This window comes from Engraulis encrasicolus, chromosome 22 (assembly GCF_034702125.1).
Source record: "Engraulis encrasicolus isolate BLACKSEA-1 chromosome 22, IST_EnEncr_1.0, whole genome shotgun sequence".
Classification (NCBI taxonomy): Eukaryota; Metazoa; Chordata; class Actinopteri; order Clupeiformes; family Engraulidae; genus Engraulis; species Engraulis encrasicolus.
The window spans coordinates 36,709,342-36,736,841 of NC_085878.1; the positions used below are offsets into that span (position 1 = coordinate 36,709,342).

General features: G+C 43.8%; 2 protein-coding genes across 4 annotated transcripts in view; both read left to right on the forward strand.

The window, feature by feature from the left end:
* Positions 1–14,030, forward strand: part of ptpn5 (protein tyrosine phosphatase non-receptor type 5) — an 18,272-nt gene extending 4,242 nt beyond the window's left edge. For all 3 annotated transcript variants that reach the window (XM_063189285.1, XM_063189283.1, XM_063189286.1), the window contains 8 exons: positions 1,170–1,254; positions 1,738–1,817; positions 2,662–2,799; positions 3,229–3,339; positions 4,901–5,061; positions 8,412–8,525; positions 9,617–9,714; positions 12,635–14,030. In XM_063189285.1, coding sequence (XP_063045355.1) covers positions 1,170–1,254; positions 1,738–1,817; positions 2,662–2,799; positions 3,229–3,339; positions 4,901–5,061; positions 8,412–8,525; positions 9,617–9,710 — 783 coding nt within the window. In that variant the 3' untranslated portion in view covers positions 9,711–9,714; positions 12,635–14,030. The remainder of the gene's footprint in view (positions 1–1,169; positions 1,255–1,737; positions 1,818–2,661; positions 2,800–3,228; positions 3,340–4,900; positions 5,062–8,411; positions 8,526–9,616; positions 9,715–12,634) is intronic.
* Positions 14,031–16,034: 2,004 nt separating this feature from the next.
* The window catches only part of LOC134439366 (dual specificity protein phosphatase 8-like), a 29,382-nt gene continuing 17,916 nt past the window's right edge, over positions 16,035–27,500 (forward strand). Inside the window, exons 1-2 of the mRNA XM_063189292.1 lie at positions 16,035–16,144; positions 19,365–19,723. Coding sequence (XP_063045362.1) covers positions 19,490–19,723 — 234 coding nt within the window. The 5' untranslated portion in view covers positions 16,035–16,144; positions 19,365–19,489. The remainder of the gene's footprint in view (positions 16,145–19,364; positions 19,724–27,500) is intronic.

Genomic DNA, 27,500 nt, shown 5'->3' on the forward strand with positions numbered 1-27,500 from the left:
CCGCTTCTGAAAAAGTAAATATAATTAACATTAATGTAACATAATACTATTAAAACCCCCAACGGTGTTGACAGTTTATGGTTGGGACAGTACCAGTGTCCAAACAAATGATCAAATTGAGGAGAAATTAGTAAACTTACAGGAGCTTCAGTGATGGTGAAGTATTCAGTAGAGCTAAAGGTTTGAAAAGGGGTCCTAAGTAATGACAATGACCTTGCGCATACCTGATTTTATTGTCTTTTTAAAAAATCTGACGGTGGTGACTAATATGCTGGACACACTTTGAGCAATCAGAAAATAGTAGTAAATATTGCTTTACACGCACTATGTGCATATCTGCAGAACCACTTCAATATGGACTTTCACATCATGGTGATATTATTCAATAATATCAGTGATTTTTACATTTTAAGTCAATTGAAATGATGATGTCTGTCCTTGGGTCAGCTGTTTGTATAGGGTGTGGGCAGGTTTATAGCCATGAAAAGTAATAAAGTTACACATAAATATTTCAAACGACTGTACATTTATGTAACAGACCCCTGGGTCTTTACCTGGATTCATTTTATTCATGAAAATGTAGTTTATTTTCAACAGAATTGGCAGTTTATTGCTGAGACATGTTTTAGCCGCTTTCTCAAGAATCAGTGTATTGTCACACTAACTTAGCTGCTGTGACCTGGTTGAGGCCAGCTTATTTTCCTTCCTTCCCCTTCCTCTCTGCTCTCATTACATATTTAAATGGCTGCTCTTGAGAGCAGTGAACTACATTTCTGTTTGGATAACACAAGGCATTTAGATGATGTTATACACACTGTACATGTATGTCCGCCTGTGTCACAGGGGCACAGTTGAAGACTGTGTTTCAGTGTCTATTGTCATCAGGGCTTTAAATTAACTTGTTTTCATAACCAGCCAAAATGGCTCGTAGATGTTAATCTTACTAGCCAAACACACACTCTCTAATGGGTCAAAGTGGCTAGTAAGTTGGTCTTTTCTACCAACCAAACTGAAATTTCACCAGTCTTTGGCCGGTTGGCTGGTGTTGACTTGTCATTTTTCTAATGTTCGTTGTGCATAGAGGCATCAGGCAATCATATCATAGGTTAAGATTGGTAAATTGCCAATATGTGCGGTGCTTAGATTGCCGTGACATTTTGTCTCAACAGGAAACACCAATGAACTTTGTGGATCCAAAGGAATACAGTATCCCTGGTGTTGTGCGGAAAAATCGCTACAAGACCATTCTTCCTAGTAAGTGTATCTGGATAGAAATGAAGTAATTCTGTTAAGAGGTCAGTGAACAGAGCATGTCTCACTTGACAAACGATACATTACTCGGTACAACATATCACAGATCAGACTTGGAGACAATGTCTTTGGATTGTCATCCAAAGTAAAATGTTTGTTGTACGGTAGATCAAATATCCCCATGTTAAAGCCTACTACTATACACACACTGTTCCTACGCAAACCATATTTCTACTGCATCAATCTAATTTAAAGCAGTGTTGTGGCTTGTTTTCCCCAGTTTCCATATTTCTTGTCCCCTTCCCCTGTACTTCCATTCCTGATACAATCCTCGTTTTACAGCATGTCTCACAGCATTAAACAGGTTAGCACGTTTGGACAGTTCCCCAGTAAACAGATGGAGACGTGAGCTGTGGTAAACCCTATAAGCTAAAGCCAGACCCGCTTCCCTTCTCTTCCCTGCCTTGTGTGTGTTTTTTCCCCCAGACTCACACAGCAGAGTTTGCCTTCAAGCCACGGACGAAGATGACTTCCTTAGCACTTACATCAATGCCAATTACCTACGGGTGAGTGGGGCGCACTTTATTGAGTCCTGTCCTCGTGTCCATGCAATAATGCACTTTGAACACTATAAAATGACACGGCGGCTCTCTGTCACTGCACTGCAGCAGCTTGTGTGCTCTGGATGTGTTTTCTGATTTAATATTTGTTTTTTTGTGTGTGAGCTGGGGACCCTGTATTTCAGTTACTGTACACAGGGAAGTCAACAGGGGGGTGGGGCAAAGGGGACAGTTGTCCCAGGCCCAGGGACTGACTGGGCCCAAAATTGGCTTCCCATTACATTGTATGTATTGGGTGGGGGTGGGGGGGCCCTTCAGATAACTTTGTCCTGGGCCCAACAAACGCTGTCTTGACTGTACAGATTCAAAAACACTGGTGCTGCTGTTACCGTCTTGCGAGTGGCTTTTTTATTGCCAGCATTGAAACTGGCTACTGCATTGGAACTGTGTACTGTACATTGCTGAATAATGTATTGATGTAATAAGGCATGAAGAACTACATGCACTTGGAATTGAATTGTATGTAAGCTGGGGGCAACCCCACCTCCAGTGTTTCTGCACTAACTTATGCCACCCATCTGGAGTGAGTGGGGACCCAGCTGTGTGGTGGGCTCAGGGCTGTGTGTGGCGAATAGGGGCTAACTGTGCGTGTGCGTGTGCGTGTGCGTGTGCGTGTGCATGTGCATGTGCGTGTCCGCATGCCTGTGTGTGTGTGTGGTGTGTGTGTGTGTGTGTGTGTGTGTGTGTGTGTGTGTGTGTGTGTGTGTGTGTGTGTGTGTGTGTGTGTGTGTGTGTGTGTGTGTGTGTGTGTGTGTGTGTGTCTGTGTGTCTGTGTGTGTGTGTGTGACAGGGCTATGATGGAGAAGAGAGGGCCTACATTGCCACCCAGGGGCCGACGGTCAACACGGTGGGGGACTTCTGGAGGATGGTGTGGCAGGAGCGCTCGCCCATCATCGTCATGATCACCAACATCGAGGAGAAGAACGAGGTCAGCCTCAACTAGCTCTTCCTGTATCTGCCACAGGCCCAAACCACACTCACAATACCGCAGACACCACCGCTGTGTATGTAGCACACAGTCATAAAGATACTACATATCTAAGAAAGAAAAGATTTCAACAGAGATGAAAGCTGCATTATGTATTCACTTTATGCATCAGACATAAGGGTTGCAAAGGAAAACCTACAAACTGCACAGTAGCAAGTTAGCAATAAACTTTGTTTTTGTTTGTATGATTTTGCTCACAGTAACAGCACTTGGTTACTGAAGCACTATGATTTGGTCATTGCCATTCTGGTAACCCGCAAATGAATAATGCTGTGTCTTAATGGGTTAATGAATAACGTTACATTGTACTGCTACCTACCTATGTCATGTGATGCTGCATTACTTTTGTCTGCCCCTGTTGCCATGCAGAAGTGTACAGAGTACTGGCCAGAGGACACTGTGACTTGCGAGGGCATTGAAATCACAGTAAAGCAGGTCATCCAAGCGGACGACTACAGCCTTCGCATCTTTACCCTGAAGGTGACCACTGCTGCGGATGGATGAATGGATGGCTGGATAGAGAGGCTTTTACATCAGCGTGTGTGTGTGTGTGTGCGCGTGCATGTGTGCACGTTTGACGAGAGAGAGAGAGAGAGAGAGAGAGAGAGAGAGAGAGAGAGAGAGAGAGAGAGAGAGAGAGAGAACAAGAGGAATAGGCACAGAAGGCGAGAGGGAAATAGTAAAGTGGTATGAAGAGAGAGAGAGAGAGAGAGAGAGAGAGAGAGAGAGAGAGATGGACAGAAGGAGGAGAGAGAGAGAGAGATGAAGAGAGAAAGAGAGAGAAAGAGAGAGGGAGAGAGAGAGAGAGAGAGAGAGAGAGAGAGAGAGAGAGCGAGAGCGAGAGCGAGCGAGCAAGCAAGCAAGAGATGCACTGTGTGGGACTGAGGTCTGTATAGGTGTTTACACTTTGTTAGAAAAATCTGCCACATTTTTCTGAATAGCTCCTCGTTGCATTCCTGAAGGGTGGGGGTATTTCGTATGTCATCCCAATCATGCATTTACTTGCTGTCTTGCACTGGAAGCATTGCTGTCATGGCAACTAATGTCCTTAGCAACACAGTGTCAAACATAAATGAAGAATTTCTGGTGGCTGAAAATAACTCCATACTCTGTTCAGAGGGACAGTGTTTGTTACATTTTAGTTAACGGATATCATTCATGCTTATGCCACTGTGCTGGTGCAGTACTTTTCTTGCATAGTTGTCTTAACTCTGTTTGGAGGGACATGGATATTTGTACAATTCAGCTTAACTGATTGTGGCACTTTACTTGTGCAGTTGTCTACACTCTGTTCACAGGGACCATAAATGCTGCTACATTTTGCATTACATTACATTACTTTTAGTTGACGCTTTTAACCAGACATTTACAGTTATTTACAGGGTATTGGCTACAGTTTCTGGATGGAGGTGGAGGAAGGGGTAAGGGTGGAATTCAAACCAACAACCCTCTGATCTTAAGACCACGTCCCTCACCATTTGGCCACTGCGTCATATCTTGTGCAATTGTCTGTACTCTGTTGAGAGGGACAGTGTTACATTTTAGTTTAAATGGATACGATTCTGTGCCACTGTCACTGTTACTGTCACAGTTGTTCTGATTGCCCTGAGTTGATTTCTAAGGGTGTGCCATCGGTGCATACTGTATGTCTAGCGCAATTGCCTTTATTCTGTTGAGATGGACAGTGTATGCTACATTCTAGGTTAACGGATATGATTGTAAGTCTGTGCCACTGGTGCAGTTGTCTTGCGCAGTGGGAGCATGTAAAATATGTATTTGGGTTACAGAAGGACACAGATCGCCTAAGGGGCCAGGAGGCTGTTGTCCTGATTTTTTTTTTGCTACTTTTTTTTCCACAGGAAATTTTAGGCCCACTATTTGCATTTGGTGTATTGATGAAGCGTATCAAAGGGTTTATTCACTGGATATGCAGAGAGACAGAAAATAGCATGGGATTTATTTTCATACTTGCTGAACTAGCTCTATTGTGTGTACTGTATTTGTGTGTGGGTGTGTGTGTATGTGTGTGAATGTGTTACAGTGTGAGGGAGAGGAGCGAGTCCTGCAGCAGTACTGGTACACTTCCTGGCCCGACCAGAAGACACCTGACAAGGCTCCGCCCCTTCTGGACCTGGTCCAGGAAGTGGAGGACGCCCAACAGAAGGCTCCGCCCGGCAGCGGCCCTGTCATCGTCCACTGCAGGTACAGTAGCACCAGAGAGAGTAGAGAGAGAGGGGTTCCGTTGGCCCATTGTTTTCGGGTTCTACTGTCGCAAGGGGGAGGAGGGGGGGAAATCCCCCTTTAGGCAGACCTAAGGGTTGTTCTATTCATTCTAGGAGCATTATGACACGCCCCTTTAGGCAGACCGGAACCTGGTCACGTTAGCTGTCCATATAAACCTATTATGTTGGCATATCTCTATATACTTAAAGAATCTCCGGTAGCACTCAGCACTTACTAAAGCAGCCGTTCCCAAACTTGTTTGGCCCGGCACCCCATCCTAAGTTTCTGACGACCTCACATTCATTTTCTTCCCTGTTCTCCCCTTGTATGTGGCGTAATAAAAATACTAGTGATCAGTTGAAAAATATTTGTCTTCAGAATTGTTTTTCCACCACTAGACATTTCAGGTACAGTAAGCTCATTTGAATTCCAGGTGACCACACATGGGGTCACGACCTGCAGATTTTAAAACGCTGCGTTAAGGCATATAAACCACCTTGCAATGTTAAGTTTTGTGCTATGTATTTACACCATATTTTTGGGTTACGGTAAGCTTTATGATTGGGCCTTGTGTCAGGCATATTATGGAAGGTTAAATACATGTTTCATGTAGGCCTACATACAGTGTAAAGGGGCTTTACATGAAGTGAATTCTTGAATTTCATGTAAGCCTTTGTTTGCCAAGTGCTTGGGATAAAATGTGACTCAAATGGACATGGATTGTTGACAGGGCTTCTGATGGACAAACATAATGTTAATGCATTATGGCACCGTTCACTGTCTACACATATTGTCCGTTTCCATCCTACTGAAAATGACTACTGTACCACTGCAGAGTAGGCAAATTAACTTATGACTGTTGTACCTCATAATCACACATATCACACACATATCACACACAGTATCACATCACTTTTTTTAAATACTCAACTTCTGTTATGTTGTGAATTATTGTGACATTTTTGCAACAATCGTTGGGAAGAACTCAACAAGAAGCCCTCACTTGGAAAATTCCTGTCAAAAATCATAATTTTCTTGCTGTACTGCAGCTCTGTGTGCCTTCCTTGAACCGTGATCTCTAACCAGCCCACAGCCCGAGGTCACAGAGCGAACGCTGCATTAACTCCGGCGTGTCAGGGAGGCTTTGACACAGATTATGTGTGCCATAGAAAATGGCCCTGGGGCAGCAGGGAGCTTGGCTGCAGTTGACTCACCTGATTAGGGCAGCCATGTTTGGAGTCAAGGGACGAGGGCTCCAGGGGTGCAGGGGCCCAGGCCACAAGAGCACGCTAAGGGCACCTCCACAACACCCCAACTACTGTGCAGCCCTATGCATATTTGTTTGGGTTGTTTCTACATCCTCTTAAGGTGCGTTCATAGAATTCAATCTGGCATTCTGAGGATAGAATCCTACAATACGGTTAAAAAAAACCCCTAGCATTCCGTCTGACTAAATGAACGTGAATTTTGGAATTTACGAATGGTTTTAAAGTACTGGGGTATGCTCGTACCCATAGTCTCTTATTTATTCCATCTAGTTACAGTTCATAAAGCAGTGCTGCTGACACAACACATACAACATGACTAGATGTACTGCAGAAGTGTCATATTTCATACAGTGTATGGCACTGCATAAACAGATAAAGAGACAGATAGAGGGAAGCACAGCTTCTCTGCAGTGGGTTCAGTAAACACAAATGCTGTTGATGGCTGTTCTCAAAGTCAGTAAGGGTAGAGCCACCGGAGGGTTCCACCAGCAGGGCAGGGCATTAGAGCACAGGCCCACAGCAAAGAGAACATTCCAGAACATCAAGCCTTGAAGGACAAGTTGCCATGAGTGCTTATATGGTTAGATTGCAGTGGGCATTTGTGACAGACACAATGTTGCATAACTATGCGAATACAGAGCCTTAAAGTGCAGCCATTTTCGCACAAGAGAATTAGTGGTGACAGAACAAAATGTTTCATTATTTATGTATTAGTTATTCATGTCACTGTTTCTTTGAATGGGTGCTGTGGGCCATTGTGCAAATATCCATGTCATGCAAATATCCTCATTTTGAAATGGCCCTACAGTCATAAAAGTATATGGACCAGACTGAGTAAACACAAACGCTGAATGAACATGCCTCCGTGTTTACACATCAAATACAAACAAATTATAAAAGATGTGTCAGTTTCCATTGAGTGAATACAACCTCCTTGCGTGTGCTCTGTCAGTGACCCATATATTCAATACAGTTAAGTTACACATAATTGTGTAGAGGTCATTGACATTTTTAGTAGCAGACATCATTTGGTGAAACCACAGCTAATGCCACTCTTGTAAGATTTAAATAAAAAAATGAATAATTGGTTATTAAAGTACATTGGTGATGTAATGTAGGCCTACATTAATGTGTCAGAGGACTTTAAAAGTCAGCTGCAAAGTCTTTGGGCCAGTTTTTGTTGGGCCTTCCACAATCTCCTGCCTTAACAGTGTCGACGAATTTCTTGGTAAAATGATAAACTTTGACCCCCTCAGAGGGTGGACACACACACACACACACACACACACACACACACACACACACACACACACACACACACACACACACACACACACACACACACAAGCAAGTATGCCTGCACACACGCGCGCGCACGCACACACACACACGCACGCACGCACGCACGCACGCACGCACGCACGCACGCACGCACGCACGCACGCACGCACACACACACACACACACACACACACACACACACACACACACACACACACACACACACACACACACACACACACACACACACACACACACACACACACACACTCTCTGCTGGATGACCTTTTGCTTCGCTGCTTGGTCAAAAGCAGACTGTGGATGTGATTGGTTGACATTGCCCATGGTTCTGTTCTTCAAAGCTAGGTACAGTACGTGAATAAAACTTGTTCTTGCTAACGGTTACATCAGAGTTGCCCATATTAGATATGCACACAGTTGAAACACTATAACAATTGGTAGTTGGTCAATTTGACTGTAAAATGATCATAGTACAATTTAATAACAAGCGTCATGTTTCATTCATCTTTGTTTTTTTTCTTACGGGGCCTGTGGACGGGTCTGCAGTGGGCATTACTGCAGCAACAGGTTAAAAGCCGTCATTGAATTGTTCTCTTTCAAAACCACTTCATAGATTTTTTTTTGTCCCATCGGGTCATTTGGCAGCACCGCACAATATCATCATAATCTTATCAATACGTTTCCCCTCTTCCTTTCCTTCCTGTTTGTTTGTTTGTTTGTTTGTTTGTTTGTTTGTTTGTTGTCCCATGGGACCCGCAGTGCTGGCATTGGCCGCACTGGCTGCTTCATCGCCACAAGCATCCTGTGCAAGCAGCTGAAAAACGAGGGAGTGGTGGACATCCTCAAGACTACCAGCCAACTTCGTCTAGACAGGTGACGCTAAACATTACATTACATTACGTTACACTTAGCTGACGCTTTTTATCCAAAGCAACTTACACTTATTTACAGGGTATTGGTTACAGTCTCAGAAGCAGTATGGGGTTAGCTGCCTTGCTCAAGCTCAGCTCAGCCACGGTAGAGAGTGAAAGGGAGGGATTTGAACCTGCAACCCTCTGATCTAAAGCCCATCTCGTTAACCATTAGGCCACGGCTGAACACTGGCCATGTCAACAAGTCAGTCACATTAGTACACCACACACTCTCAGATGCGATCAATTTGCCAACATGACCAATGTAGGTTGTTACAGCCACCAAGGAGGCTATGCTTTTCGTATAGCTTGTTTGTTAGTCGGAAGGCAGGAAGCAATGGATGGATTTAGATTTTTTTTCATGATGGGTCAAAAGGAAGATAACTTGGAACTCTGGAACTGATTTGAATCACGTTCCAGCTAAAGGATTTTTGAGTAATTGGATTATATAGGACCTACTTTTAAGTCTTTAGTTGACCTTCGAGTCAGAGAGCCTTAGTGGGGGCCCTACTGTGGCCTACTGGTAGGCCACTGGCTTGCCGCTCCTTCCCACTCGTTTCCTGTCTCCTCTCACTGTCCTATCACAAATAAAGGCATGAAAGCCCTAAAACATATTTGAAAAAAAATAAAACTTTAGTGAGTAAAATGTCCTAGATGGAAGTCTGCCCTCTCTGAGTGCCATTCTACTCTTTTAACCCATTGATGCCTGAAGCACTTGCAAAAAACGCCTGCTGAATGCCTAAGCCCTTGTTGGGGAAGTTGCCCTCAGCCTATAAAAACCTAAATATCTTAGCCTCTGATGCACATAAAACATCAAATAAGTTGCATTTAAACCCCAAGACCCTCATCTTGCATTAGAATGTGTTAATTCGGCTGTAACATACCCACATTTTTATTAAAAAAGCTAAAATCTCAAGAGCCTGAAAGCAGCGTACATGTGTCTCCAGGCATCAAAGGGTAAACAACACATATGGATCATCAGGCTAAAATGGGTTAATGGATCTCTTCACCATGTTTGTGCTCGCACTGAAGGCAGCTGTTCCTTATTTGCAGGGGTGGGATGATCCAGACAGCTGAGCAGTACCAGTTCGTTCATCACGTCCTCAGTTTGTATGAGAAGCAGCAGACCTACAATGCTGAGGAGTAAAGTGGTAACAGGCATCCCTCCGTCCTTTGCAGGCCCCCAGCGCTCTCTCTCTCTCTCTCCCTCTCTCTCTCTCTCTCTCTCTCTCTCTCTCTCTCTCTCTCTCTCTCTCTGCCCTGTCTGCACTACATCTGAACCAGCCTTGCATGCCACCTTCACACCTCCACAGACTTGACCTGCCCTGCCCAAGTCCGCATGGCATCCCATCCAAAACAGACGCTACAGCCAGCAGTATTGCAGCCCCTCCACCACACACACACACACACACACACACACACACACACACACACACACACACACACACACACACACACACACACACACACACACACACACACACACACACACACACACACACACACACACACACACACACACACACACATAAATACACACACTAGGAGCTAGACAGTTCATATCACCGGAAGCGTTCGTTCAGAAGCACACAATCTGATCCATTCCAGTCAGCAGACGGCACGCACGTGACGTCGCTTGTGTAGTGACATCAGCAGACGTGGCAAACCCAAGTCAGAGTGTGATTGGTCTAATTAGCTGTTAAGCTCTTCCTCCCTCCCTCTTTACTCTCACTGACTTTTCTATGAAGACTCTGAGGGGAACTGTGAGGACAGAGGACATCATAATGATTTTAATACATCCACCCAAAGACTCTTTCGCCCTGCAGCCTAAAGGCCTACAACACACACACACACACACACACACACACACACACACACACACACACACACACACACACACACACACACACACACACACACACACACACACACACACACACACACACACACACACACGCACACAGTCCGAGGTCTTTGGCTCAGCGGAGGTGACTCTTCTCCAGTCCGAATGTAACGATGGCAGATGGACACGATGCGTCACAAAAGAAGAAGAAGAAGAAGAAGAAGAAGATCTCAATGTGTCATCACATACAGCACAACAATCCATGAAAAAGAAAAATAACAGGAAACACACATACAGTACAGTACAGTACACACACACAAACATAGGGGACAATCTTCACTTTCGTAGTCTTTTTAACAGTGGTGTTTTTGTCATGAGATCGACTGCAGTCGCTCAACCACAAAACCTGGTCGTCATACTGCCTGAAATCAGTATTAAGCAGAAACCCAGTGTTGTTTGCCAGCCAAAAACGGGAAATGAGAAATGGAGAAGAGCGCTGTTGTGCTGTAATGGAATATTGTTTCTAAATTGGTTTCTACAGGGCAGATTCATGTATAACTGTGTATTTGATTTGGATAGTTAAAACTGATCTGATGCTGGTTTTTAAAATACAGGGGAGTGAATGTGTTATATGTGTGTGTGTGTGTGTGTGTGTGTGTGCGTGTGTGTGTGTGTGTGTGTACGTGCGTGCATGTGCTTGTGCGCATTGTATGCATGTGTGTGTAGTATGTGTGTATGTGTTTGTGAGAGACTACTACTACTAATATGGTATGATGACAAGGGTGCATATCATAAAATCTGTCCGTCTTAGTGGAGGGAAGTCAAGTTTCCAGCATGCTCAGTATTAGTCATAATGGTCTGTTGAGTGCGTGGCTTGTTGGGGAGCTACTCCGTAGGGCCTCCCTTCGCCCGAGAACTCCTATATAGAATGTGTATGACTCTGCACGGGCGGGGTTCTCCTGCTCTTGACTACAACAAGCTATAATGTTTTTTAGACATTGACAGCCTGCATTGTGGTTGGTCTCAAGGAAATAGGTTAATCTAGCACATGTATTTTATACATAATGGCCTTACTCAGTGTCTGTCCGTTTGGTCTTATATATTTCCTCGTCCATATGCCTTCCTGTCCATAACTCTCCTTCTGCTTGTCGTCGTTTTAATTTTCTCCTTGCGTTTATCTGGTGATGTTCCACTTTGACTTGAACACACATTTGATGCTGCACCTCAAGAACTTTTATGTGATCAAAATGCCGGTACACTGTATATCCAACTACTGTTAACCATGTACATAACATGCTTGCTTCTGTGATGCAAGTACGAGAGTGTGGCATAATCACGGGAGCATTAACTTATCGGGGAGCCGCTGTCATTTTCACAGGCGCTCCCCGTTTTAAACTTGATCAGTGAATGATCTTTTTTTTATTGATTTGCCTGTTTTCTCTCTTCTTCTGACTTCAATGGACTTCATTTGTATGTGTGACTTGAGTTGGCTTTGCAGTTTCGTTCTCTCTGGGTGTATCGTTCGCAGCAAAAAGAGACAGAAGCATTGTTTCTAGATGGCAGCTCAATCAAATGACCTGACAGCTTTGCTCAGATGTTACCCTCCTACTGTATCACCCATCCCCCCCCATCTCCCAAGTCTGCATGATGAAGTCAATGATGATGAGCAGTGTGTATCCCGTGATAAACTATAATCCGGTGCCACATATTCCAAAAGACCTTAAATTACCTGTCCAAAATAGAGCATTTGGACAGGCAAATCCAGGCCATTCGGAATATGTGGCACCGGATTGTAAGCTCCTGAGTACAAGTTGTCCAAGGCACATAGTGATGTAGCCGGGGGAGAGATGTCAAGCATGGGTCATGAAGGGACAGTCACTGGCTATAGGCTGTGCGATCATGTTTGCTCCAGTAATGCCTGTGATCTTAGGATTGATTTTGTTACTGCATCAAAGTTCATGAACTGTCTTTTTTAAAAAATGTGCATTTGTTCTTTTTTTTTTCCTGTGTCGGGTACTGAAATGGTTTGTGTTTGTATTTTAGACTTTACCGTGTCATTGTGTTTGGTACTTATGATATTGGTTTGTTTTGGTATAATTCGAGATGGCTTTCACATATTTGCTTTATATTGAGTTTTTTTTCCCCCAGTGGGATAAAGAAATGTGTTTCATAATTGTGTTCTTTTCTTTAAATTGGTTTTATGTTTTTCAATGTGCTCTCTGTTGCAGCATTGCCAACATCCTCCCTGTTTCAATACACTGCCAAAGACTTCAGCACTCAGAAGACATTCACACCCACAGTAAATGATACTTTTACTCCAAGGAGACTGGAAGTACACTGAATATTCATATTGTTTCTGTAGACAGGAATAAGACCCTTTGACCTTGGTGTGTCTGCACAATGTTCAGCTGACCAGGCCAAATCGACACCGCACACTGCAGTAGCTTCATGTTATACAGTAGATATAGGCCTACTGTGGTTGTGTGCAGCTAATCCTAAACAAACGGAGACAGTCAAACTATGTGCAGCAAGCTTAAAAGCATGTGTGTTTCTACTACAGCTGATTGACTATTGCTTTCAGTGGTATACAAATGAAGGTATTTCAGTTGGAAGTGGATACATGTGCTCAAACATCATTCTCATATTACTGTTTAATATGTGTGCCATTGCCCAGAACCGCAGCATCTCTGTTAGACTTTGTTTGCACTTCATACACATTTGTGACATTAGGCTACAACTAGAGACATATAAGTGAGAACATGTTTTCAAGTTATTTCCGCATTTCACACCAAGAGGAAATGAAAAATATTTGGCATTTGTATGCTTATTATTCTCGTGCCAGCATTTTCACACCATGCCCTGTCCCTTGCAACCCTAATAATTATGATAATCCATGCAGGATAGTTAATACCCCCATCTTTCATTAGAACAGGAAGTCGTGAGGTGGGAGGGTTAGAGCAGGGGAGCCCAGCACTTCCTCTCCTTCCCGCCTTCCGCTGTCACCAGGCTCCCTACTCTACTCTCTGAGCTTGGCAAAGCGAAGAGATGGCCGCCCATCACCCCCCTACGCCGGCCCAGAATCCTCCATCTGTCCTGCCCATCTGTTCACCCTGGGCATGGGCATGGGCATGGGCTGGGCTGGGCTGGGCTGGTGCAACCACAGAACACTCCCCCCACTGCCCTCACTATCTCTGATCCTCCCTCCCACACCATGCCTCTGCCTGTAAAATGATGAAATTAAAAAAAAAACACACTTCAGGTGCTCTGTTGTTGGCAATGTTGTGATGGAATTTCAGCTTTTAAGTGAATGTGAGGCTACAATATGAGTTGATTGGTTTCAATTCATTTTTTTCTCTTGATGAACTACCTGAATGATGTCTGTCTGATGATATGTATTTACTTTTTTGGTTTATATTTATTTATTGGTTAATTTTGAATATTTATGGTTTGATATCACTCCCCAATGAAATTCAATGGATATCCTATAATGGCAGAGGACCTCTTTAAACCATTGCCTAATCAAATGCCTTGTCTCCATGCTGTAAAAGACCTACATAGAATGTAAAACCACTGAAGTTATCATTTCATGGCTTGTATGATTTGTTATTATTGCTTGATCTTTAAAATAAAATGCTACTTGTATTTATCAAAGAAAAGCACTGATTATTGTCTGTGGGGATGATGCATCCCTTGTGAGTTGTTGTAACGTTCTTGAAAAGTCCTGTCCCTTGTTTATTTCTCCAATTCATTTCAAGCTGTATTTTTCAGAACTTGTTTTATCTCCATGGTAACAGAGCGAGGAAGGCTGCATTGGCATGGCGCTCTGTGCATCTGAGTGGCTTTTCAGTGATGGCCAACCTCTATGCATTGCAGACCGACTGAAATCTCAAAATTCTGCCTGTCATTTACAGATATATTTGAAGGCAATCCCTGACACCAATTTTGCCATGTGTTTTACATAAACATAGAGCGATGTTGTCAGATGGGAAAGCTTTTTATAGGCCTACATTATTTCCACAAACATAGACTTGCCGGAAGAAACGTCAATTGTCAAAACGGTCACCTCATATTTTATGTCTTTTTTTTCTCCTCTTTGACACAAAAAACATGTTAAGCCACATAGCCTGCTGCAAAAGGCTTGGTGTACAGAGAGCAACCCATACGGTCCGTCACCTTTTCTTTTTCGGTATGTGACTGGGACCACATACTTTTTCCATCCAGGTCAACCATATCAGGTGCGGTGTGCCCTTCTTATGGGCCCTCTGTTGATGTGTTCAAATAAATATCCTAACATCAGCATCATTATTGTCATACTGTTTTAATCAGGCCCGTTAATTATGTTTGGCTGGTAGCCTATGACCTGGTATTAGCCCTTTTTTGGGAGAATTTAGTGACATAACTGTCAACATTCTGTCCTGAAATGCAAGCTTATATTCAACATATCTATCTAATATTTTTTCATTTCATATCTGTGAAGTGTGTTGTCATGTGTTACCTCCCTCTGTATTGTGAAGCTATGTCTCCACCTAGTGGTGCGTCAGCTCACCAACTCTCCAAGATGGTAAGAAGCCAATAATATGTGAAGGGGAAATTGCATTAATTCATCATCAAAACATCTTTCCCTACAATTCACGGCAGTGAAATTTAACCTACGTGTCTCACATTTCTTCTGGAGAGGTCACTCAGCGTAATATAACTGTGCGTAAATCTGTATGGAAATGTTGCGCTATCTGGTGCGCAGTCTGCGCACATGGCAATTTCAGAATTTCAGTCTAGACTAATTTCTTTCGAAAACAAGATTCTTCATTAAAATGTTACCCTGTACGTTTTTCTATTATGTTTATGTGTTGATTGTACATAATATTATTAGTTATTACTAGATATTCTTCTCTCTGGCGTAAGCCTATGCGTTATCAGCTCACCGTAGAAGTTTACGAAAACAAATCAATCAACTCCAACACAACGGATATTTTTGACAACGTTTAACAGAGCCCTAGATCGAAAGTGGACCAACTTTGGGTTCATTATCATTTTGTTTGTCTCACACATCAGCGCAGCCCACAATTCCGGCATCAGTCATTTGCGATTGGCCCAAAGTGACATCACCGTTTTTTTCAACACCGCCCAGTGCATGACCTCATCCGCGGCTCAAGAGAACTGTCATTGTACACATTCCTTTCCTGTAGAATGCCCTGCTAAAGCAGATTTGTTGTCTCCAAACAATGTTTAGCAATAAAATGCGTAAGCCTGGGTAGTGGAGATGTCCACCCCTAATTCACGTTACAAAGACATATGGTCACATACAGGTGGAATGAAATAATGCATTTCACTAGCTGACTGGCTCCATGCACCTCTCGTAATTATTTTTAGGGAATGCGTGCGCTCGCCTGTTGTTAGAGATAAACGTCTCATTTTCAAAACATCAATAATTGGATGATGTGTAACCTGATCAATTCTGTGTGATCCAAAGTTGTGAGTGTTGTTGCAGTAGGTTGCATTTATGACCCATCATTCATGTCACCCCACGCTCCACTGACGGCAGAGCTACTGCAGAACGCAACGTGATTACGTTGCATGTTGCGACTGTACACCGCTCTGACAGTGCCGCAATTCTATCGTGAGGGGACCTCCCTTAGTAGGGATGCTGCCCTTGTTATTTTCAGGAATCAGTCATCGCAATTTTAAATTATTTATCGCCGTTTGGGCTGTGGCCATCCGATCTACTCCCATCCAATAAGGTAAGATGCGTTTTCCCTGTACACTCATGGGGTTGATGTTAAATGTTTTCTTCCATTTACCTCGAGCAACAGAAATATACGAAACAGTAATATCTAAAATATAAAGTCATAATTTCATAATGCCACAATGCAAAAGCCTAATCCAATGGTTGCTTGGTATGTATGCCCTGTGTATTTCCTGTGATATTGAAATCTAGCATGTTGGTTATAAGGCAGGTCAGTTGCATGCTAGTTGATTCATGTGCAAGAAGTCTAACCAATGGTGTGTGGCTACATATAGGCTAAAAGTAATTTCGTCTAATGGAAGTTAAGCGTCGACTTCTGGATTCATGCACATTCATCCTAAAAACATTTGGGATATATCCCTTAATAATTAGTTTTCAAGTTTTGGTATGTAATGATAATGCAGACCGAATAAATAAACTTGCTTAAATAAATTTGACATTTTGTTGTTCAAATAAAACTAATTTATTTTTTAAATAAAATAATAGATTATTTTGAGGAAATAAGCATTGAGTAATGAGCTCAGTTGTGATATTCTGTGTTTGTTTGCTTTGGTCTGTTCTGTTGCTGGTCCTGTTTCTATGTGAAGCACCTTGCTGTGATGTCACCTCATGCACTGTTTTGGTCTCAAGAATTGCCACAACAGGCTCAGCAGTTGTGGATAATAGATTAGATCTCACTATTCTCTCCGGTCCAAAGAGTGTGTTTTGATCAAAACAGCTTACCAGACTTTGACTATGGAAGGGGAAGAGAGATATAGACCTTGTCAAGTATAACTTGGGCTGTGTTGTATGTACTGTAGGCCTATGCACTCTATGTTTGGATGTTTTTCTTCATTATTCTGAATGAGCATGATCAGCCCATCTGTTTCCCAGTCTTCAATACCGTACGATGGGGCCTCATCAAAGTTGACTCAAGTGCAGTTTTTAACAATGCGCTTGTTTATGAAAACTTGGCTGAAGTGTTTTTTCCCCTATTGGCTCTACAAAGGCCACATTTGAGACTTTTTTTGCCCGCTGCGCCCACTGCATGCATACCATCCATGGAAAATTTGCACTGTAGTGTACAAAGACTGTGTCCACTGCAATAGTATAGGTGCTGCTGTGTTGTGAAATTGTGCAACTGTGAACGCCATCGATTTTTATCCCTGATTTAAAAATATATTTTATTATTAGGAATATTTAATGGATCAAGGAGTGGATGCATTATCTCAGTTGTATTCTTTTCTTGTTTGGTATGAAGGGCAAAGGACAGACTACTTCGTTCCCATTTGACCGCCAGGTTCCCTCCATCCATTATCCAGCAATATAAACAAATAGACTGACCTCATTACCAGGGATATTTAGTAGATGGCGAAGTAGATACTATAGCCCAATAATTTGTTTATCTTGTTTAGCAATGAAAGCACAGCACAGGGCAGAGCAGAACAGAACAGTGAGTGAGTGTCTCTATTGCCTGAGAGAGAGAGCTTCGCAGAGAGACATTGCTGTCTTGCCCCTCCCTGCCTGCCTCCCTGCCTGCCTGCCTGCCTCTTGAGCTGTTTACTTTCTGAGCTGAGAGCACTACAGTACAGCACAGCACAGCACAGCACAGCACAGCACAGTCGAGCAGCTGAGTGGAGAGATCCATTAGCTCCCAGCCCCAGCATCGCTCTGGCTCAGCACAGCCATTGCAGGATACTACAGTACTGCCTCCTCTTTGCATGGATGCAGTGATGCCCTACAGCGGGTTGCATTCACAAACACCACCTACTGTATGCAGACTACACCTGTCTGAATCTGCACGACGTCCCAATAGTGGCGAAAGCAAGTTGCATCGTAGACACCCCCGGCCCACCCACCCACACACAAAAACACAGACAGATAGACGGACAAGAAAGACAGACAGTAAGACAGGCAGGCAGGCAGGGGGTTGACGACTTGATGGACAGACCCACAGACAAACAATCAGACACACAGGTAGATGGACCACAAATGCTATTTTTAGATGATTAAAAGCTGGTGACTTTCAATCACTCTTACTTCTAAACTCATTTTGAACAGTTCAAGGGTTCATAAATTAAATATGTCAAGGAATTAAAAGTAGCTACAACTTAAAAGAGTGTCTGATTAAACTTTATCCATAGCCTAGCAATAAAAGCTATGGCCCAAGACTTTTTTAGACCATATACTTCTCTTAGTTGAATTTGTATTAACCATGACGAGATTTGGAGAAGATGATGCTACTGATTACAGTTGGAATGCCATTAAACATTCATAAACCGGCCCCAATTCCTCCTGAGGGAAGGTTTCAAAGCAGGATTAAAAATAGCAGTGCATGTAACTGTAGACATGAAGCGGTTTGATCTTGAAGAGTCAAAGCTAGGAGATCAAGCTGACAATGAATTTGTTGTAGCCTTGTGATGTGCACCTCTCTGCCAGGGCAACGCTTTTCTAGTCATGAAAAACATGTTAAGCAGCACCACACCGGGCCCTGCCGTGGCGCTAACGGTAGGGCACTCGTCTACTATGGGACAGACCCGGGTTCGATTCCCAGCCTGGTTCCTTTGCCGGCCTTTCGCCGTCTCTCTCTCCCAGCTCACTTCCTGTCTCTCCTCCACTGTCCTGTCTGATAATAAACAATAAAGGCTTGTAAGCCCCCCAAAAATACTTAAGAAAAAATAACACAACACCGAATATGACATTGCAGAGTCTTTTGTAATGGGTTGGGTTGGTTTGCGTAATACATTACGACTTGGTCATTGATAAGTTACAACAAACTTATAACAGGGCCATTTCTTAACACATTAATATGTGAAGACAAGACCCCTGTTATGAAATTGCTGTCACCAGAGTGACAATGACTAAGTGGTAATGTATTACTAAAGGCTCTATATATGTATTATTGAAGGCTACTAAAGGTTGTGAGATGTTGTTGTAGTGTAGGATGTGGTAGTGTAGGATATTTTTTTTTCAATGAGTTCTGTGGCGGGTGTTGTGAGGTGTTGTGATTACATTTTGGTGGTGATCCGGATCATGATTTTGACATGACATTCCAGTTTCTCACTCCATAATAAGGCAGAACGACTTGAGAAGGGAAAATAGGGCGTAACATAGTCAAATGCTCTATCATGCTCTATCCTTTGTGGAGGTCTGCACTCGGAGTGCATTTCTAGTTGTAAGTAACATCTGCACATGCTCATCTTCTCCCTTCATGCCATACTTTCTTCTCTTTTCAGACACCATGGTGATGTCTCCATTATCCTCAAAACTGTAGACGTTGGGCCTTCTCTCCTCCAATCGCTCCTAGTGCCTATACCCTCACCCCCTCCGTCCCTCTCTCTGCACCCGTGTGGCAGCAGCCATGTCTGGGATGAGGTTGCGTCGGGGGGCCGTGGTGGACACCCAGAGGCTGGCCGGGATGCTGCAGCGGCGGCCCCACCAGACCCTGGTCATCGACAGCCGCACCTTCTCAGAGTACAACGCCTCCCACGTGCTCAACTCCATCAACGTCTGCTGCTCCAAGCTGGTGAAGAGGAGGCTTCAGCAGGACAAGGTGTCCGTGGCCGAACTCCTGCAGCCCAATGGCAAAATAAAGGTACAGCAGCTAGCGGGGGGACCGGGTTGTGGTTAGCTTTGTAAGGACACGTAATGCATGCAGTATTGATGGAAGGTCATGATTGCTGGTAGTAAATTATGGGTATGCAACACATGAATAGAAAATACTGAAATATTGATTGAAAATATTTCCTTATACAGTAGGCTGGCTGTCAGGAATACAAAGTTCCTCCAGGCCTCTAGTCTGGCCAAAATGTCATATTTACTCTACTGTGTCCTCAGAGGTTGAGCTTGACCCTCATCTCTGAAATGCCTAGTCTGTACACACCACTGGCTGAAGACACAACCAATGAGACCAGTCTTTCCTCTGATGTAACTAGTGCGTCTTTGCCTTAAACCCGCCCAATCAAGCTGTTATGAATGCTCAAAATTAATTGGCCTCCATTCCGAGGGGGATTTGAATTTCATGAGATAGCCTACTTGGCTAGACTGATTAGGTCATGAAATTTCGGCCGTTAATTTTTTGTAGAGCGTCCAAGGAAGTAAGTGCGAGGCCCGGCTACTGTGCATATGATTCTGTTGTTTCTATTTTGTAAAGGTAACATGCCTAACATTAGCTGTATACAGTAAACCTGGTCGTACAGGATTTGCTCTGTAGAATATAGTACAGTACACTACATAGAATTGCAGTAAATATTACAGTATAGTACAGTAAAAAGAATTACAATAAACTCAACATGTCTATATATTGGAATTGACTGTTAAGATGTCCTATCATCTATGTGTGAATTCTTGCCATTCAAATATTTTGAGAACATACTTTAAAACGTCTATAAAAATGCATTTTGCAATGCATTTCAATGGAATGCCCAATACAAAATTGTCAATTTCCCAACATTCTATAAAATGGATATATCTTATTTTGGAAAAGAGCTCATTATATGTAGGAAATGAAAAGCAAATAATCATAAAGGTCTCAAGATGTTAAAGGCCAACTTCCGATAAAACTCAGTTTTACTCACTCCTTTCGAAGATCGGACGGTCACCCCAAGTTAAACTCACTTGCAAGGCTCTCATAGCGGTGCGTCAACTCTCCTGGCTGTGTTTCCCAGTGTTTCCCAATTTACATAAATAATGCAGAGAAACGAGCGAATCACGAAAGCCTTTCTGTGTTTCGTCACGTCGAAAGAAGGCGTTGCCCACAAAGGTTTATATCGACCCATTTATCTAAAAACATGTCGAGTAATTTTTTTCTGCTTGTTTTCAAAACAAGCAACGTCTGGTGGCCCGAAACATAGCTTAGCTTAGCTATCAGCTGGTTGCTACTCTCAGGTACACACACAGCACAAAGCCTCATACATAAAGCCAGCTCACTCTGGTTGCTCCGTGCCTGCAGCTCGCCTAGGGGTCGCTGTCGAAATGGAGCCTGCACGCCTCCGTTGGCGCCCCTATAGTGCAGTACCACCCGGGGAAGTGGCGACTCTGTTTCCCATTACATTCTCTCCAAGAACTGGAGGACTGAGCCAATCAGAGACGCGTTTCTTCGAGAGCAGGAGGAGTGAGCCAATCAGAGACGCATTTCCACGAGAAACACGGAACACTCTCTCGTTTCTCCACAAGCCACCTAGCCAGCTTGCAAAAACGTCTTTAAACAAAGCAACCAGAACGTTTTTTAAAACAGGACCAACGCGTAACACATTCAATAACAATTGGGAACACGGCAATATTAATTAAATGACGTTGAGAGGCCATCTTTAATAGGAAGACAGGAATGATGAGACATTTCGAATAAGCAGATTTTTGCGACTAAACTACAACCCTAGTATTCACATTTACAAAATGCAATTTTCCGGCTGTACGTAAGTTCAGTTCATGTTACAATTTCGTGGGTTGTCTCCACAGCAAGAAATGGTCCCACTTTTTCATTTTTACTTCACATTGACAGTTTGCCACAGTCCTGTTAATAGAGTTTCTTACACTTCGCCTGATTATTTGCACTATGACAAATATATATTTTAGCAATAACATGTAGCAGACATTCATCACCCAGTGGCCGGCCTCATGGGGTTCCCCTGGCCTGTGCTCCCCTGTCCTGTCCTGTCAGTGTGGTCAGGGTTGCCAGATGAGGCTGATGATTTCTAGCCTAAAAAATGCTCAAACATCCGCCTGGAAGCACTAAATCCCGCCCAATTCTATGGATTTCTATGGCCGAAAATTGGGCGGGTTCTTCTCCAAAATCCATTTTTACCCGCAGATGGCCATCCGAAGCAGCCCAATTGGGCGGGGAACCGACCAATCTGGCAACACTGAGTGTGGTGTCGCTGCTGCTGCTGCACCTCACTTCACATTCCCGACCCCTGAAACCCCCGCCGTGATTTAACACATGCTATGATTTCACACTTGCTGACAGGAGCACACCTGATCTGCCGGAGCGCTATATTAGACAAAATAAGTTTATTGCACACGCCTGGCCTTGAAACAAGAGCCCATCTCTCTCTCTCTCTCTCTCTCTCTCTCTCTCTCTCTCTCTCTCTCTCTCTCTCTCTCTCTCTCTCTCTCACTCTCTCTCTCCTCCTTGCCAGTCTGACATTTGTATTGAATGTGACATATTTTTCCATCGGATGGCATGCAGACGAATATATCTGCAGATGCCTATTGAAACCCAAAGCACGTCAACGTGGGAAACCCAAGAACACGTCTATGTCACTTGTCATTTTTCACTCCCCTCGCAAGGTGTGAGCTGTACGGTTGTGTAAAAGGGTAAACTGGGCAGCTGGGCAGCTGTGCAGCGCGGACCATTAGGCCAATGCCAAAACCCACAGCTCCCATAGCCTTCAGAGATTCAGACATGTCAACATAGCATTTGCTCAACCCCTTCCAGAATCGGCCGGTCATGGGGTAATGCTGAGGAGCAAGCCTCTCGCTCCATCACACATGGTTCCTGTGACACCTCGGGCCTGATTTACAGTACTGCCATTCGCTCGCCGAGGTGTCGCCCCACTGTGCATCTGGCATTGACTTGAAGTGTATTATGTCACTTCCTCATATTTGGTTTCAAGTAATAGACACCCGATTCGCCCTGTGCGTCCTATGTCTTTTTCCATGACTCATTTTTTGCTGGCAAGCATGTTTTTTTTTTCTCTCTCTCTCTCAAAGGTTCCTGTAAACAAAGAAAGCATTCCATGTCATTAAGCTGCAGATATTTATACACACTAGCAACGACTAGGTGTGACATGTCGAATTATGCTTTTACGAGCAAGCTTAGCAGGTAAACTTGTAACAATGCACATCATAAACTATATGCATATATCTTGTGTATATTTATATGTCGTGTGCATGTCGTACTTTTTCCAACCACCCTCCCTCAAACTTTATGTGTGCCTATTTCTAGCGGGTGCTAATTCAGGTAGATCCCTTCGGAATTGATTTTTTGAACGTGATAAGTCGTAGTGCTGTTCTCTAAGTCAGACTGAGGTCATGGGCAGCCAGCTTTGCATCTGTCTCCTTTCCGATTGGTCACACGTGATGAAATCAAAATGAGCTCCTCATAAACGCTCACGTTCCACCACCACCCCCCTCCCTCCTTCCCTCCCTTCCCCCTTCTCTGTTATCTGTGTACACACATGAGGTCACCCTTATGGCTAAAAACAAACAGCTTCCTTCCACCATATTATACTCCATGAGATCATATTGACCGTGTGGAGTACTTGGGTAAGGCCTACGTCGATATAAAAAAAAATCACCCCCGCCTGCAATGTGTCGTGTATGATGTTCGTGGGCTTAGAATAAGTCTATGTCAAAATAAGAATGACATAGCTCTAAACACAACAACTTATCTGGTATACATAGAAACATGCTATCTAGCCCACTGAATGAGATAAATCAACAAAAGATGAAACCAGCGCAACGCTTGTGTGTGTGTGTGTGTGTGTGTGTGTGTGTGTGTGTGTGTCTGTGTGTGTGTGTGTGTGTCTGTGTGTCTGTGTGTCTGTTTGTGTGTGTGTTGTCTCTCTTTCTCTGTGTATCCCCTCCAAACAGGATAATACCAGTGATTACTAATGCAGGCCTGACATAAAGCTGACTCTATCTGCCACGGCGAGGGGAGGGGAGGGGAGGGGAGTGGAGGGAAGGGAGGGAGGGGAGGGAAGGGAGGGGAGGGGAGGGAGGGGACGGTGGGGATGCAGGGTGCTCTTTGTGAGCGGCCGGCTGGGCCTAGCATGACATCATGCTCTTTGTATGGCCATGGGCTTCTGTGTGGGTTTGGCTTTTGAAAGCTTGGCAACGCAGCTGGGGAGGCAGGGGGGCAGGGAGGGCAGGCAGGGCAGGCAGGGCTGCACCCACATCCCCATGGGGCACCACTCTGCTCTGCTCTGCTCTACCAGGAAATCCAGGGCTGCCATCAACACACAGCGCAGCAGGCACTTACTGTAGCCGCCTTCACTCCAGCGGTGCAGTTTTATTTTAGTCAGGGAGGAATATTTTATTTAGACGAGGTGCTTTGCGCATTGTTTTGGTCCATTTTTTTATTTTGGAGTGTTATTGTCATTTGTTTTTATTTGGGGGAAAAGATAATGTTCTCATCCCCCTTGGATATTCATCAGGCATTGAAGGTTATACTGTATTGAGTGAGGGTGGCATAAAATATAGTCCTAGTATTTTTAAAACTGCTCCAGTAAAAACACCTCCAGTAGCCAACATTACTTACTACATCGTAACAGCGGTATCATGTTATTGAGGAAAAGGTGAAAACACGTTCTGTGACCATTTCTTAGGTCTTACAAGTGTCAGAGCCAGGATGATGGCTTACCATATTATTTTAGAGAGTGGGAGTTGAAGATATTTATATATATAAAAAAGGGAAAGTGCCAGTAAACAGGTTCAGTAGGCTTAATGGACAGGTGGTACTGCTGTTGTTTGTCACAAAAATGGAATGTCTGTTGTTGTTGTTTGTCTTCTCGGTTTACCCAGAATGCCTTGTTTGTGCCATTTGGGACTGCCAGCAGTACTGGCTGTCCTGTACCTGAACCTCCATATTTCCTCACACTACTACACAGAATTGCAGTGTTCACTGAACACTTGTGGAGTTGGAGCAACTTTACGAGTGTTAAATCTGTGTTGAATTAACACAGCAAGAACACCGAGGGGTTGTGATGGACTCCGGAGACCTCAGAGTGAACCCCTTGCGCGTTACAAAGACAGTCGTGCTGTAATATATTGCGCTGTTGTGTGTAGATTTACGAGATGCAATTTAATGTGGATGCTTTCAGGTCCAGATGAGCAGAATCACTCCCAGCTGTAGAGAGGAGGCTTCAGACAGCAGATGGGCTCTTTGTAACATGCATCATATGAGATGATGAGGAAGAGGATGAGGATGAGGATGAGGATGATGATGAGTTGTTCTCTTGGCCGATTCACCTGCGAAGAAACTTGCTGATCCACACGTTGTTTTCTCCCTCAACAACACGTGGTGATGTTTAAGATGTCTTTGACAGCAGGTGTGTGTATGTGTGTGTGTGTGTGTGAGTGTGTGTGTGTGTGTGTGTGTGTGTGTGTGTGTGTGTGTGTGTGTGTGTGTGTGTGTGTGTGTGTGTGTGTGTGTGTGTGTGTGTGTGTGCGCGCGTGTGCGTGTGCGTGCGCGTGCGTGTGCGTGCGTGCGTGTGTGCGTGCGTGCGGCGCACACATGTATCCATGTCTGTGACTACAGTGTGTTTGTATTTGTGTCTGACTGCATCTGGGGTGGTGAGAGAACGACTGTGAAAAGGAAAGTTGAAAGAGATAAGAAGGAGAGTGAAAGAGAGAATTTGAGTGGAAGAGAGAATTTGTGCTGTACTGTATGCATGTGCATATGCTATACAAATGGTATACAAACGTGTGTATGCATGTGTATGCTGTATCTTTGTGCGACATTGACTGAGGTCAGCCGTCTGTTTCAAAAGAAAGGATCGGCGTACTGCCCAGCAACACAGGCTGTGTCCCACGGAAATGCCAGTGTGACATGTTAGAAAGGGACAGATCATATAGTCCTGCCTGTGCAGTGTTGTCATGTGGAGGTGGGGGTTGGGGTGCAGGGAAGCTGACAAGGAGGGGATGGGGATGGGGGGGGGGGTACAAATGGGTCAGCTGTCCCGGGCCCAGGTAGATGGGGGGCCCATAATTGTGTCCTCATTGTATTGACTGTATTGGGCTGGGGGCCCTGTCAGATGATTTCTCCCCCGGCCCCAGCCAAAGCTGTCAGCCCCTGGTGGGCTAGGAGAGGACGCTGTTCAGGAAGAGAAGAGGCTTTACTGGCTTACAGTTACACTGAGATCTCACACCTGTCACAGTTATAGTATAGTGAACCCCAAGCATGGTGCCATTATCTCTCCCTTGAAGAAAGATAATATCAGATGAGGAAGTGCTCAACTTTTGAACCTGTTTTTGGTTTGTTTATAATTGCCAGTGTTGGGACCGTTCAGGAACTAGTTCAGCGCTCAGTTCACACGTGTTAAAATAAATTACTAGTTCGTTCATACGGGTAGTTCATAATTGTTTATAGTAAATGGTTAATTCATACGTAGTTCCAAAAATGAACTATTTCGTAGTTCTTTTTTGCAAGATGTTGTTTCGAGATATATGATTGAATATAAAGCCTATGTAACACCACAGACAGCAATTCTTTTTTATCAGAACAGTGAAAATATGTGTTAACTGTCATTGTACTGTATCTCATTGGGGCCCTTTGTAACCATTGCAATGCAATGTATTTGGCTGGGTTTTCACCTGAAAAGTAAAAAAATGTGGCACCCTATTAAACGAAGGTGCATGTACGTATGTAGTTCGTTCGCAGAATGAACTCGTTCATTGTTCGTTCATCAGGCACATTGAGAGTAAATAGAATGGAGGCCAAAATTCTATTTCATTGTTGAAGCCAAGTTGGAGCCAAGGTTGGACCCAAAAAGACCAAAAAATGGCCAAATCCCATTCATTCCTATGAGAGACATAAAACCCTGTATCTCCCTTAAATGCCACTCCAGGGGGATAATTTTTCGCTCAACTAGTAGGTCCCCTTGCTCTCCAACTTACCAGGGTGGTGATTTTTTGTGGTGATGTTTTGTTTTAGAGAGATATTAAAAGTTAAATTGACCAATGAGCATCAGAACATGGTTTGATTGACCGTTAGAAGTCTTGTTGTTGTCCAATCAGCACCTGCGTTTGGCGTTGGTAAGGTGGAATGTAAGTTGGAATGTTCCCAAATCTGGCTTCAAAGCGTTGAATGGCAAATAGCGTTGATTTGGCGTCCATTCTATTTACTGTCAATGACCAGGCAGTAGGTAGTGTGTTTTCAGTTCTCATTCACCCAAATTATATTCATTGAACTATGTGTGTGTGTATGTTTGGATATGAATGCTTATGTATGTGGTTGTGTGTGCACATGTATGCGTACGTGTGTGCGTGCTTGTGTTTTGTAGTGCTGAGTTGCGTTATGGCCATATCTCCTATTCAACCCAGCTCTTGGTCGACCTTGTGTGTGAATGCTTACGCATGTGTGTGTGTGTATGTTTGTGTGAGCGTGCACAGTCAAGTCAAGTGTGTGTGTGTTTTGTTATCGCCATATCTCTTCTCTGAACGGCCTCTTGAAATGAAATTGAATTGCCTACGTAACGGCGAAGGCTTTTCTTGGGGAGATTTATTTTATTCACCATCACCCCCGGAGATCAATTGTCTCGCTGCATTGTGAATGCCAGAATCAATGGGCTAATCCTATTAGGTTTCTGCCCATATGGGCTTTGTGGGATTAGGACCTTTTTGCAGTCATATCTCATTTTCACAGAGCAATT